The sequence below is a fragment of the Eurypyga helias genome, unplaced genomic scaffold, assembly GCF_000690775.1.
Source record: "Eurypyga helias isolate BGI_N326 unplaced genomic scaffold, ASM69077v1 scaffold1939, whole genome shotgun sequence".
Taxonomy (NCBI): Eukaryota; Metazoa; Chordata; class Aves; order Eurypygiformes; family Eurypygidae; genus Eurypyga; species Eurypyga helias.
The window spans coordinates 11,809-24,284 of NW_010271249.1; the positions used below are offsets into that span (position 1 = coordinate 11,809).

Genomic DNA, 12,476 nt, shown 5'->3' on the forward strand with positions numbered 1-12,476 from the left:
CAGAAATGAAAAGAAAACAAGTTTTTGACCAAGGAGTATTCTCTTCCAATGTGTCTCCTACCTATTTGATGACTGAAACAGGCCCCTTCCAGCTGGATTTTTTCTGGTCCCATGCATCCTGACTTAACTGGAACCAGAAGTACTAGACAGCCCTACCAAAGTCCATGCTCCTGCGAGGCCGGAGCTGTGTGGCTGAACCCGTCAGAATGAAAAGGGGCGCAGCACCACAGACAAGGGACGTGGGTACCAGCCTGCTGTAAGGAGCAGGACGTCACTCCCCCACGGATAAGGCATTTCAAAAAGGACAGCCATCTCAATCCTGTGATGACTGGGCATCCTTTGATTGGGACTTTCAGAGGACTTGGAGCCAGAACTACAAAAGCATCTCATCTGAACATCTCATGTTCAGATGCTTATAACCATAAAAGGATGCATCTTAAAACGAACCAGGATGCACCTGTGGAATGACGTTTGTAGCAAACAAAAATCAGAAAAACGCATTTTCAAAGCACAGAGTAAATTCAGGGACATTTTAAACCAATTCTTAACAGCTTAAGACCAAGAGTTACACAGGAAACTGAACTGTTCTCTCAAATTCAACTTGAAACTGCTACTGATAAAACCTACCCAGCACTTAAGTGGAAAGATTAGTAGCCCATCTTACGAAACCTGCAACTCCAGTTATCTGCCCTCTTGTCAGCGCACAGCAGAATATAAAGAAACTGTGCACCAATTATAAAGTCACAGTTCAAGTTCTAAGTCTCAGGGCTCTTTGTCCTTCTAAGTACCAGACCACAACAGCATCACTTCCATTCCCACCACGTAACAAAGCCGCACTGGATTAATTTACTAACGCTCATTACTCAAACTTTTAAAACTAAAGCCGCCACCCAAATTAGTTGGAAGCAAATGCAATTTTACAAGTATTCACCCTTCTTTAATTTTGGTATGCACTGCCATCTGCAGTTAAAAAGCCAAAAAGCTGATCTCAAGGGAAATACAGTTCTCTTGCCCCAGCTGGGGTCAGATCCATATACTGAGGCGTACACGCACCCCTCGAGTCTGCAGATATTTTTAGAGGGTTCTGGCCACTGCAGAAAGGCTGCAGGGAACTTACACTGAAGGCTGTCTTGGATCTGTATAGATTTATCTATTTCTGATACAAAACCCAAAGTGTACACTAACCAACATTTTAATAGCCTAATGTGATTGACAACTAACAAAACGATAAAAAACAAAAACATGTAGCAGAGAAATGTAGTGGAAGGAATGAGGAATAGCACCCTCTGAGGTTTAGGGCTGAGCATTTATTAATTAAGATGGACTAACAGATTTGAAGCCTCAGACAAAAGTATTCAAATGGTTTCGGTGAAAATGAAGCCAGTTCCAGTATAAAACACCTAAAACTTAAGCAGGTAATTCTAGCCATACTTAAACTACCCCTTGCCTTCACCACAGAAATTCTTACCCAGTAAGTACAAATAAAGCTAAAAATTCGTATGCTGCCCTTGCTCTTAGAAAGACTGCACCAAAACAAAATAAATAGGGTAAGTAGCATAACACAAGAAAGTTCAAGCAGCAAGTCTTCTGTGGCAATACCTAAATTTAACGTATTTTAGATTTATTTCATATTTTATACACAGGTATCAGTAGAATGTGTTTTCTGTGTTAAATAAGAATTAACACTAAGGTTGCTTTTAAAGATAGCACTGAGCTATTTCTGTGGTAAATCATTAACTGCAGGAACATACACTTAATGCCAAAAAATAGGGCAATGGGGAATTACTGTTTGGCCCACATCATCCACATGTGGTTGTGGGGCTTTTTGTTTGTTTTAAAGCAAGAACTGAAGTTTTATTTACATGAGTTGGTCTCTGGTAGTATTAAAAAAGTTGACAATTACTCCATTAACATGAAATTAGGCTTCATGTTTTACTGTTGTATATGTAATTCATACTTACAGTGGCTCTTCCTTCTCAGTTTTCTTACCGCTATGAAGATCCTCCTGTGCCTTCATTTTATCTACAGCTTGTGCTTGTTTTTCAATCTCATTAAAGCTTTGGCTGCTCACTTTTTGCGCTCCCAAACCACCTTTTTTGGCACCAAGCTTGATTTATCAAAAGAACAAAAAACAAAAGCCCCAACATTACAACTGAGACAATCACCTCAAGAGACTTAACAGTCCACTTTGAAAGCAAAGGTAAACACTGTATTCTGTTCAGGAGCATACGCAAGCAGCAGTGAAAACTTGGAGCAGAAAAATGGTGAAAATGAAGTCAGTTTAGACCCTCTACATCCTGCTGCTCCTAACCCTTACAAATATAGTTAGTTCTGCAGTCAACCATTACAGGGTAATGAAACTATTACAGTTTTAATTGTTCAGCGCGTGGCACGTTCAAATAAATGTGATAATACATAGCAAAATTCCACCTTCTTAATAATGTTTTTGCTGCGTAGGAATAACAACATAAAATTCGTTGCAATGGAACCGTTTGGTGCTCATTCACTTAATTCGCAACTCACATTTAGAAGCGGCAAAGATTCTTCCATCAGTTCTCACTGGCCAGTGCTAGTGTGTCATCTTCAGATTAAGTAGGGATTTATTCATACTTTCAGTAAGCATGGACAGAGGTATTTACAGATTCGTGGTAGGAGAGCAAGATACAAGTTTTCATAAATGTGAATGCACGATGAGCCTTTGCTGTGACAAAGCACTGTAAACTTTCTTCCTAGATAAAGACGTAAGCTTAGGGGTTCCACATTTGCACTCGTTCTTTTTAAATAATCCTAGGTCATAGTACTTCAATACAAGGATATATTGGTTCTTTCATTCTGATTATCAAAGATTCAAAGCCACTTAATACTACAAATACAATGATGCTGATTCAGACGGCGACACGGCACTCAGACTGCTCTTCTCAGTCTCCCGTGGGTGTAATCCCTCCTCTGCAACACTGCAGCAACACGAATTTTCACAGTGCATATATCTCAGCCTATTAACACCTTGAAGTCTTCAGGTAAAAGCTCTGCCCCACGTACCCACAGTCCGAGGCTCCGACACCACAGTTCAAACTGTACGTGCACCCGTGAACCCAGGCGCCTTGTTCCCACTGGAAGGGAACGTACCTGCCCACAGCACTCAGAATAAGAAATTGTGTTAGGGACCTCTAGTGGGAGCAAGAAATAATAGGTTTCAATCTAAATTAATCTGCTCCAATCATTCTTCAAAATCTTTCGCCATCTTTTCGCTCACTTGAAAGAAGTGACTCCCTGTAACATACTGTCACCTGAATTTTCTATTTTTCTAATTTTCTATTTTTCTATTTTTCTAATTTTTCTAAGGGCTATTTTCTTCTTGGGCCTCAGGAGCCATCCATTCAAAACCTTGCTTTTCCTGGCCAACTTAACTTGCACTGTCTTACTCACTTTTCAGGTTCCTTGAATCCTCAGTTCCGAGATATTTGACTCCCCTCATGCTTGGTTTACAGAGACCAGATGCCTAAGAAAGTGCTAAGGCCCCATCCAGGAACAGGTCTGTAAACCACCCTGAAACTACCTTCAGTCGAATGCAGCTGCAAGTTACCTACAGATACAACCAAATACCACACTGCTGTGTGGTATGGGATGAGGACTGCTCAGAAACATGTACCTGAATGTCTCAAAGTCACCTTACATTGACAGAAGACGCCACACGTGTATTTTGTCACTCAAAAGCGTCGTTGGAACTCCCTCTCTTCATGATTTGCTGCAAAAAGATCTCAGTGCCGACTAAGTCAGGTGAAAGGCTGAAGCAGCCCTGCAACCTGGCATCAGCAAGCGACCAAGAAAGGTTACAGGGCACCAGCGGAGCTGCAGGGACAACGGTTGTGAAAAGAACTGAAGAGAAGGGGGATACAGACCTTGACATCAATATATGCTTTGACATTTGTATTTTACTCATTTTTGGGAAAAAAAAAAAAATCACTTGCTGTTGAGGTCCAAAGAGCACAAAGAAAATGACACTCAGATAGAGATGTGGGAGTCGTGACAGTTCAGTGAGCTAAATACAGGTAAACAGAATTTACCTGAGGTCAGAAAACAACCCACAGACCTGAAGCGCTCTACTACAAAACAGAAACCTCTTAGATTCATCTTAACAATAATCCACTTTCAAAGAGACCACTGACTTTTGATATAGAAACTTTCTTAAATTCCATTTCAGTTTCATAAATTGTTACCAACACAAGCACGGTTTAGTGCTAACTTACACTACACAATTCCACATTGCAATCTACCTATTCCTAGATATCCATAATACAGTTTAAAATAAGCATTATTTTTATACACTTACCCCCTTCTTAGCTTGATTTGGCTTCTTTTTTATGATGGTGGTACCCTCTGCAAGGATTAAATGTGCGTTACTTGACATACAGTTTTATTAATTCCAGAACTGCAGAAGATAATTTCCACAATATCAGACTCCAAATAGGTTTTGGAATTTATTTTAAATGCCTTGAAGTATTACAGTTTCTACATGAAGGGAATGAGACACTAAGCTGAGTTTACAGGGAATGGAAATACCTCAAAGAAAATAGGGGAAAGTGCCTCCGAATGAGGATATGGTACCTCTTGCAAATACACAATAGGAATAAAATTACAGCTCAGTTTTCAGTTGTATTTATCTGCTAGCAAACAGAACAAGAACACAGGTTGCTATTCTGAATCAGACTAGAGGAGAGGTCTGCCTCACCCCGTACCAATTCCAAGATGACTTGTTTTCCTGGACAGAAAGGTATTGGCCATGTTTAAACCCAGCGATGATACAGATAAAACATACCTGTCTCACCATAAACAGAACCACAAGCATCATCAGAGGTGACTACATACTCTCACCAGATGGAAGAGCTTTGCTCACTTGCCTAAGTGCAGCACTGGGAGTCTAGCTTGATACACAAAGTTCGGAAGTTCCAGCCTTAATGCTTTGCATTAAACCTTGAGACACCGAAATGGGCCTACGTTCTGCTCTGCGTGAAGTCTGACACAACTCATCTTGGTGTTTTTTATGAGACCTTACTAGGACTCACGACATTGTGTAAGGCACTGTATTTTGCCCTCCTGACAGCTGTCCTGAGCCAGGGCAAATCTCCCTCAAGCCGAAGTTTTCAATCAATGACAACTATTGAATGCCTGGACACACAGAAAAACTGGTTTGAGCTGAAATTTAGCTGGAAACAGGCATACATGGAACAAAGAGTCTTCACTTAAGATGGAACTTGTGATGTCCAAAACAAACAAGAAGAGCATTTGGTTTATGAGAACATGTGTTAAAATGCAAATGAGAAAACCAGGAAGTGAATGTGGTTAACTCTTTTTCCTACTTTCCAGCTCTCAAAAAAACCAAAACCCAACCAAGTGAACACAGAAACAGCGATGAAGACCATAGCTTCATTAAGCACTGAGTGAGCCCCAGCCACCACCTCTTTACTACCCCTATGCTGCTGAGAATCAATGTTCTTCATTTGCAGAAACCTGCTCCTGCAGGATGACCCTCAAAATGATAAACCACTGATCTATTTTACTTATTCTGTTTTCCTCAATTGTTTTTTACTTACTTCTAGTACAATACACTCTTCAGTGTCAAGTACATTAAGACTCTGGACATTGAAGATATTGTATCGCAAATTTCTCCAGTCTAAACTTTTATGTTCAGTTTTCTGAAAGGGGAGCAAAAACTCTGTCTAGATAAGACCGACTTATTAGTACAAGACATCTTCGCTTAACATAAATAACAGGCCATTAATCCCAGCACAATGATCCATTCCACCTGCATGCTTTAAATGCAGAACTTAAAGCAGCCTAACAGGAGTTTTAAAACATCAATGGTCACCTCTGCTAGGTGTGATACCTGTAGCATTTAAATTCATCAGGTCGGCTATGGTAAGATGGAAAAAAAGAGAGCAACACTGACTAAAATTGATTTCTTAGAAGTAGTACACTGTTTAGCAGAAGTTGTTGTAACACAAATTCAGGTGTTTCCACGAACTCGTGCACACTGAAGTAAGAATTCCACATCTCAGCCCAGTCATACATTCTCTGTAGATACGAATATTTAAGTCCACTACACTGGCTGCTATTTGATTCTACTCACACTCATTACCTAAGGCAGCTTTTGGCGATGTACTGAGGCAATCAACACTTGGTCCATGTTCTGGTCCTAAAACATAGTGAATAACAAGGGTAAGAAGATAGAAGACTCTTCAGAAGGCTTAAAATACCAAACCACTGTACTCAGGGTACTGTTTGATACATACAGTATAATGTGTTATTCCTATACCAGTTACTACAAGAGCAGCAGGTACCCAAAAATTGATCTGAAAACTTCTGAATCAAATTTTAATTTGGATTTCTATTACACATTATTAAAGGAACATGCAGTCCCACACATTCTGGCATAACCCTTCTAAAACGTCCCTCATCCCCAAAATTCTTGTGTTATTAGCATGGTCAGGTTATTTAACTATCCAAGTAGGGTAGAAAGAGCCTAAACAAAGACGCTGCCAGAAAAATGCAGCTCATTGTTATGCAAAGAATCACTCATACCTTCGTAGCATTCTGGAATGTTTTCTGAAGTTTTCTGCTGCAGAGAAACTGGCTCTGGCAACACCCACTCCGTATTTGCCTTGCAAAAAATGACAAAATCAGAAGTGCGCACAAAATGAAATACAGCAAATAAATAAGAGCTCTGAGCTCAAAGAGTGACTAAGCATCCCCGATGGGTTAATATTGGATTCTTACAACTACAGCTTCTAGGTTTACAAACCTGTTCTCGGAAAGGCAGTTAAAGTTACAAGAAACGCCCCCCTCTATTAAAAGTGAGCTGGTTTCAAACCACTCCTGAGCACCCGTATTTCCCCCCTCTCAGGAATTTCAATATGTTTACCACCCAAAAAACCAATATGCATTTTGACTGTGCTTTACATTTATTTGTTGTAGGCTGGCTATCAACTGTTTTTACTCGTAACAGTCAAGGAAATCGCGATCACTTATTTACATAGAATCACCAAACCTCCTCCCCACACCAAGCTCTTACACTCCCAGTTTTCCAACATTTAATTTTTGGGGACTAGTCCTCCCAGTCCTTCCTGATGAGTCCTCCCACTTCCCTCAGACACATGCTCCTCACCAGGCAGGCTTGTGACCTGGTCAGGACAGTATCTGCTTGGTGTTACCCTGTCCATCAATGCTGTGTCCCTGCCAGTTCATGCTTATTCTTCCCTCAATCTCAAAACTCCCTGACACCTCCCTCTCAAAACATCTCTACCCCAACAACCTCTCGCCCTGAGGTATACAGACTGCTTGTCTCTAACCACCTGCCTTTGTAGCTACCCGAAAGCTGGCCGTGAAAATTTACTTTATCCCACCCATACTTTCTCTTAAGAGGGTTTGCGCCAAGTTCCTACTTCTTGTCCTCAACCCCAAAAATATTTACAACCCTCTTCTGCTTAAACTTCTGTTTATTTAGCTCGCCTCAGTTCATGTTTTTCCCACTCAACTGAAAAACCAAAATCAAAAATAAATTTACATTTAAACCACAGCTTTTTTTCATCCTTAAGCCTCCCACATACACGAGAAAGTCACTAAAAAGCCATGTCCTTTTTACCGTGTTCTTTACCCGGGTACAGATATGAGCAGCTTGCGTAGGTTTTTGTTACTTGCTGCTAACGCACATGCACGCCCACAGCGTCGTGACATATCCCAAAATATGCCTCGTGATCACACTTGTGCTTTAGGGGTTCGCAGGCTGCAACTGTACCAGAAAGCAGTTATACTGGGACACTTAACACCGTTGCAACACTGAGGAATGCTAGGCGTAGTCACAACTTAATTGATCAAAGATTAAGATCACAACTGCGGAAGTTGTTTTCACTGGTATTTTTCAAATACCAGACTCAAGAGAGTCTCTGAAACATTAACCTGTGAAATAAGCACAGCATCTGTCCCCTTGAGGAGGTAGGATCAAATAAATGATAACTAACAGCAGCAACTTCTGAAAAAGTTGAAGCAACTTTTTCAGAGGATGTAAATATTTTGGGGCAAAATGCTTAGGAAATGTTTTAAGAACTGTTAAACGTGACTGATTAAACCCCGAAGTTATCACATAGTATATTTAAAGTATATTTATATTTAAATTTCTTGCTTGGGCACTCCCAAGCAAGAAATCAGCAGTCCAAGTGGAATTGTATGCCTACAAAAAAACCCACAGTTCCATTCCTCATTTAGTTACTATTTGGGTCATGCTAAATTACCACGTTTGAAAGTGGTTCACATCCAGGAAGGATTTTGAGACCCACAGAAGGAAAAGCAGAGAAATGTTATCTTCCTGACCTACCCTTTTTCTCTATGGTTTTCTTTCAGGGTTTCATCTTCATCATAGAGCACACAGCTAATCTAAGTTTTTGAAAACCAACAAGAATTAAATAGAGGTAACCTGTACCTTGGGAGAAACATGGGATGCAAAAAAGTCTTCCTCTTTGTTTTGAGGTGACACAGGTGGCATTCCACATCCATCTGTCCACAGCTAGAATTAAAAGAGAGAATTTTACAGGATAACTGCATGAATATTTTCTTTTTTCAAATGCTCCAATCTTAGAACTACTCTTTTTTTTCCCAAGTTATAAATACATTGGGTTTTTTTCCTGGTACATAATTTTTCCTTACAAATTCATTCAAGCTTCAATATATGACATTCCTTGTTCTTATTTATTTCCTGCATCTTTGATGCGTTCCTTCACATTTACTTCCTAACAAAATGCTCAGTATAAGCTCAGTTGCAGTAATACTGTCAAGATTTAATATCACGAGAACTTTATAACAAGTAAGTTTCTTTTCAGATTCTCATGTAAGGTATTTTCTCTCTCATATTTTGCCCTAAGCAAAAAAACCTGGAAACGTAACACCAGCAGTCATCGGAAAGAGCTTTCAGAGCTGTATCAGTGTGGTCTGCTACTCCTGACAAAGCTTCCCACCCAGTCTGAGAGTCCCAAAACCTCTGCTACAGTTAGAGCAGAGTTCTTCAAGATGCTAACCAGCATTTTGGAGCTAGGCCTGACCTCGGGGCAGGCTGGAGGGCCTGGGCAGTGCCGCAGGTCATTCTTAGCATCGTGCAGGACAGGCCTAGAACCTGTGATCTGCACACTACCACGTGCAAAAAGATACATGATCAAAAATAATGACCTCTGAAAAAGGGGCTACGGAGTGTGCAACAAGCTCACCCGGTCACTCAACAATCAACTGAATCAGTAAATTAGAGAAGAAATTTTTAAAATGTGACAGAGCAGGGGATGGTTGGTACTGAATCTAATTATCTGAATAATTTACAATTAAATAATTAAATGATTATTTACAATAATTTACAATTAAAATTTGCAATTTAGATAGCACATAGTCACATCAGCTTGCAGTACATAATTAAAAAGCATATTGACTAAATTCTTTAAATAAAAAAATGCATATTTACTCTAAAACAATTTGATGGAATCTGTAATTGAAGCAAGATAATCACAGTTCTTCAAAGTGTCATTTGGGGAACTTACTGTCAACATAAATACCCATGGTATTTTGTATTTACTTGAACACGTTTTACATGTCAAGCTGTTCATGGTATATTTCTTTTGACTCACTGAAGTTAGTGATGTGACCTATACGGTCTATAAGTATTATTATAATCCAGTAAATTTCATGCTATTTGACGCATAAATTAGAAAGAAAAAAACCCCAAGCTTTCTTTTCTTTTAATTCCCAAACATCTGATCAACTTCAGCTGACTCAGTCACAGACCAATTGAAGCAGCAAGCCGAGTTACAGAACCAAAACACGCTTTCTGTGTACGCTGAACTGCTGACAAACTTACTCAACCCCTCAGCAAACTAATTCCGCGTGCTTTGCGAGTACGTTCTTCCTGTCAGCAACCCAACTAAATGTTCTGACAGCCCCCAGGACTGCATAGGCATTTGTAATGCAGAACAGCAAGTTCAGAACATGTTGAATTTGCTGATTTTTCATCTAGTATTTTTGAGCAAAACCCCACGTTTACCCCTTCAAATCAAACCCCACTTAAATCACAAGTATTTTGTAGTTAGTTCTATTAGCACTTTCACGCGCTGTACATCAGTAACAATTACTGATGTAATTTTGCAGCACACCTGCAAACAGTTGCCATTGTGAAGAACACCAGAAGTTTTTGCCTAGAACTCCTGTAAGTTACTGCAAATGTTGAAATTAATGTTTTGAATAACCCAGAAACGATCCCGAAATACCTAGTTGAGCTTTCTCAATATTCTTTTTCCAAACAAACAAGCTAAGCTACAGTTTACTCCCCAGCTTGCCTATGCACTGCAATGTTTATCAGCACGTCCCAGAGTAAGATAATCTTTTACATTACTAAGTAGGGATTAAAATCACTCCGGGGGGAAAGAAGATAAAGTTTTCCAGACATCTTGACACGGGACACACACTACTCACATCAGTACCATGCTTTCTTGTTGCCTGTGTTGCAAGAGATTTAATCTTCTCCTTGTAAAGCTGAGCACCACGGCTGTTGTACTTTGCGTTGGTATCGTTGGTCGTGCATCCGTGTTGATGGAAAAACGCAGACTACGGAGCAGAACACGGAAAATGCTATGAGAAACAGATTTAAAAACTAAACACCATTTAACATAAAAATATATGTTGAGGCATAAAAATACTCTGCTCCTCTACCAAAATCTCATCTTCTAAATCATGAGGTCTACGTAGAATCATAAAATAGGTTGGGTTGGAAGGGACCTTAACGCCCATCCAGTTCCAACCCCCCTCCCAGGGGCAGGGACACCTTCCACTAGACCAGGTTGCTCCAAGCCTCATCCAGCCTGGCCTTGGGCACTTCCAGGGATGGGGCATCCACAGCTTCTCTGGGCAGCCTGTTCCAGTGCCTCCCCACCCTCTTCAGGAAGAACTTCTTCCTGATATCCAATCTAAACCTCCCCACTTTCAATTTAAACCCAAAAATAAAAAATTAAAAAAAAAAAATCTCCAAAGAAGATCTCCAAATTAAAAATAAAACTCCATTCTGGCAACCTCTTTATGTATAAATAAAACAACAGAAAAACCAAATTAATAATGGGATGTTTCAAAAGCATATGCAAGTGCAAGCTTGTCATCATATAAAAAGAATCCTAACCTGAAATTAGGATAGAAAGAAGGAGGTAAAATTGCCAGTGATACTCTGAAAGGCATTGCTTGGCTTCATCTCCAGCATGCTAGAGAGAACAACGTACATTCAATAACACTGAAATGACTGTATAAAAACGATCTTCCTTCAAAAGAAAAGTGTGTGTATGCACATATGTACCCGTATATACTTATATACATGTGCATTTATATCAAAATATACATATGTAATTGAAAAAAATTTATTCCAATTTAGGATCTTAAAGTAAATCAATAAATTTATGAGAGCACTTCCAATGTATGGAACTAAGAACACTTCAGATTTTCTAGCAACCTGTTACATAGCTACGAAGCTCAGGGCAGCTGTTATCCAAGGTTCAGCATCATCAGGCAATTATTGAATACAAATGATTAATGCTAATCTCATAGTGCTTCTAAACAGTATGTAAAACAGAATTTGGCATTTAATTGGAACCAAAAGGGATGATTTTTTTAATGCAATTAGAAGAAAAATGTTAATTTTACTTTTTAAAGTGTCCTGACACTTTACTGAACTGGTCTTTAAAGTTTCAGGTATTAATCTTCCTAGGTAATCCAAACCAGGCCATTGTGGATTTGGGGGATTTGAGGGGTGGCTGTGAGTACACTACACTCTGGGACAGGAAACGGTGACATCCAAGCAGAAAGACAAGAATTCATAAAATTAAACAATAAAGGTTTGCTGTTATCCCCCCGGGAATATGTTTTCTAAGGTTAACAGAAGTACTTTTCAAACTTTGCCATCTTCTCTTCCCAACTGCCTTAAACCCCTTATATAGCAAAGTTTATATAGTTTAACCAAAGCCTTTAAGCCCTTGGATAAAAAAGAATTTTTCATGCAAAATCTCCCTCTTCTGATTAGTCAAGACTGTGATTTTTATGTACTACGTGGCATAACAGAAACTCAGTGAGTAAATTCGTACGACAGCAGCAATAATACAGAAAGGTCTAACTGAGGAAGGATAGGCAGAAGATGGCACAATGCTGCCCAGATCTGTAAGCCAGAGACAGGGACCTGCTGAATGCCTGACTCAAAGAAAAAGGTTTGATTGGAAATGCAGAAGTGGAAGGTAAATAATAATGACCCTGAATTCGAAATTTCTTGTATGGAAATAGGAAAAAATATAGAAAACCAGCAGATGATTAAAGTGACTTAAAAAAAGCAGATTGTTGAGAAGATTTTTAAGAAAAAAATTATGAGAGCAAGTTTGGGTGAAGTTACTTAAAGAAACAACATTAAGGACAAAGCA

At 39.5% G+C, this 12,476-nt stretch overlaps 1 protein-coding gene across 1 annotated transcript in view; it reads right to left on the minus strand.

Annotated features, from left to right (window-relative positions):
- ARFGAP3 (ADP-ribosylation factor GTPase activating protein 3) overlaps positions 1–12,476 on the minus strand; it is a gene marked incomplete at its 3' end in the record, with an annotated part of 23,538 nt that overhangs the window by 8,466 nt on the left and 2,596 nt on the right. The window contains exons 3-8 of the mRNA XM_010158731.1: positions 10,501–10,632; positions 8,474–8,557; positions 6,580–6,658; positions 6,137–6,193; positions 4,331–4,377; positions 1,962–2,107 (exon numbers count right to left, since the gene is read on the minus strand). Of these exons, the coding sequence (XP_010157033.1) occupies positions 1,962–2,107; positions 4,331–4,377; positions 6,137–6,193; positions 6,580–6,658; positions 8,474–8,557; positions 10,501–10,632 (545 nt within the window). The remainder of the gene's footprint in view (positions 1–1,961; positions 2,108–4,330; positions 4,378–6,136; positions 6,194–6,579; positions 6,659–8,473; positions 8,558–10,500; positions 10,633–12,476) is intronic.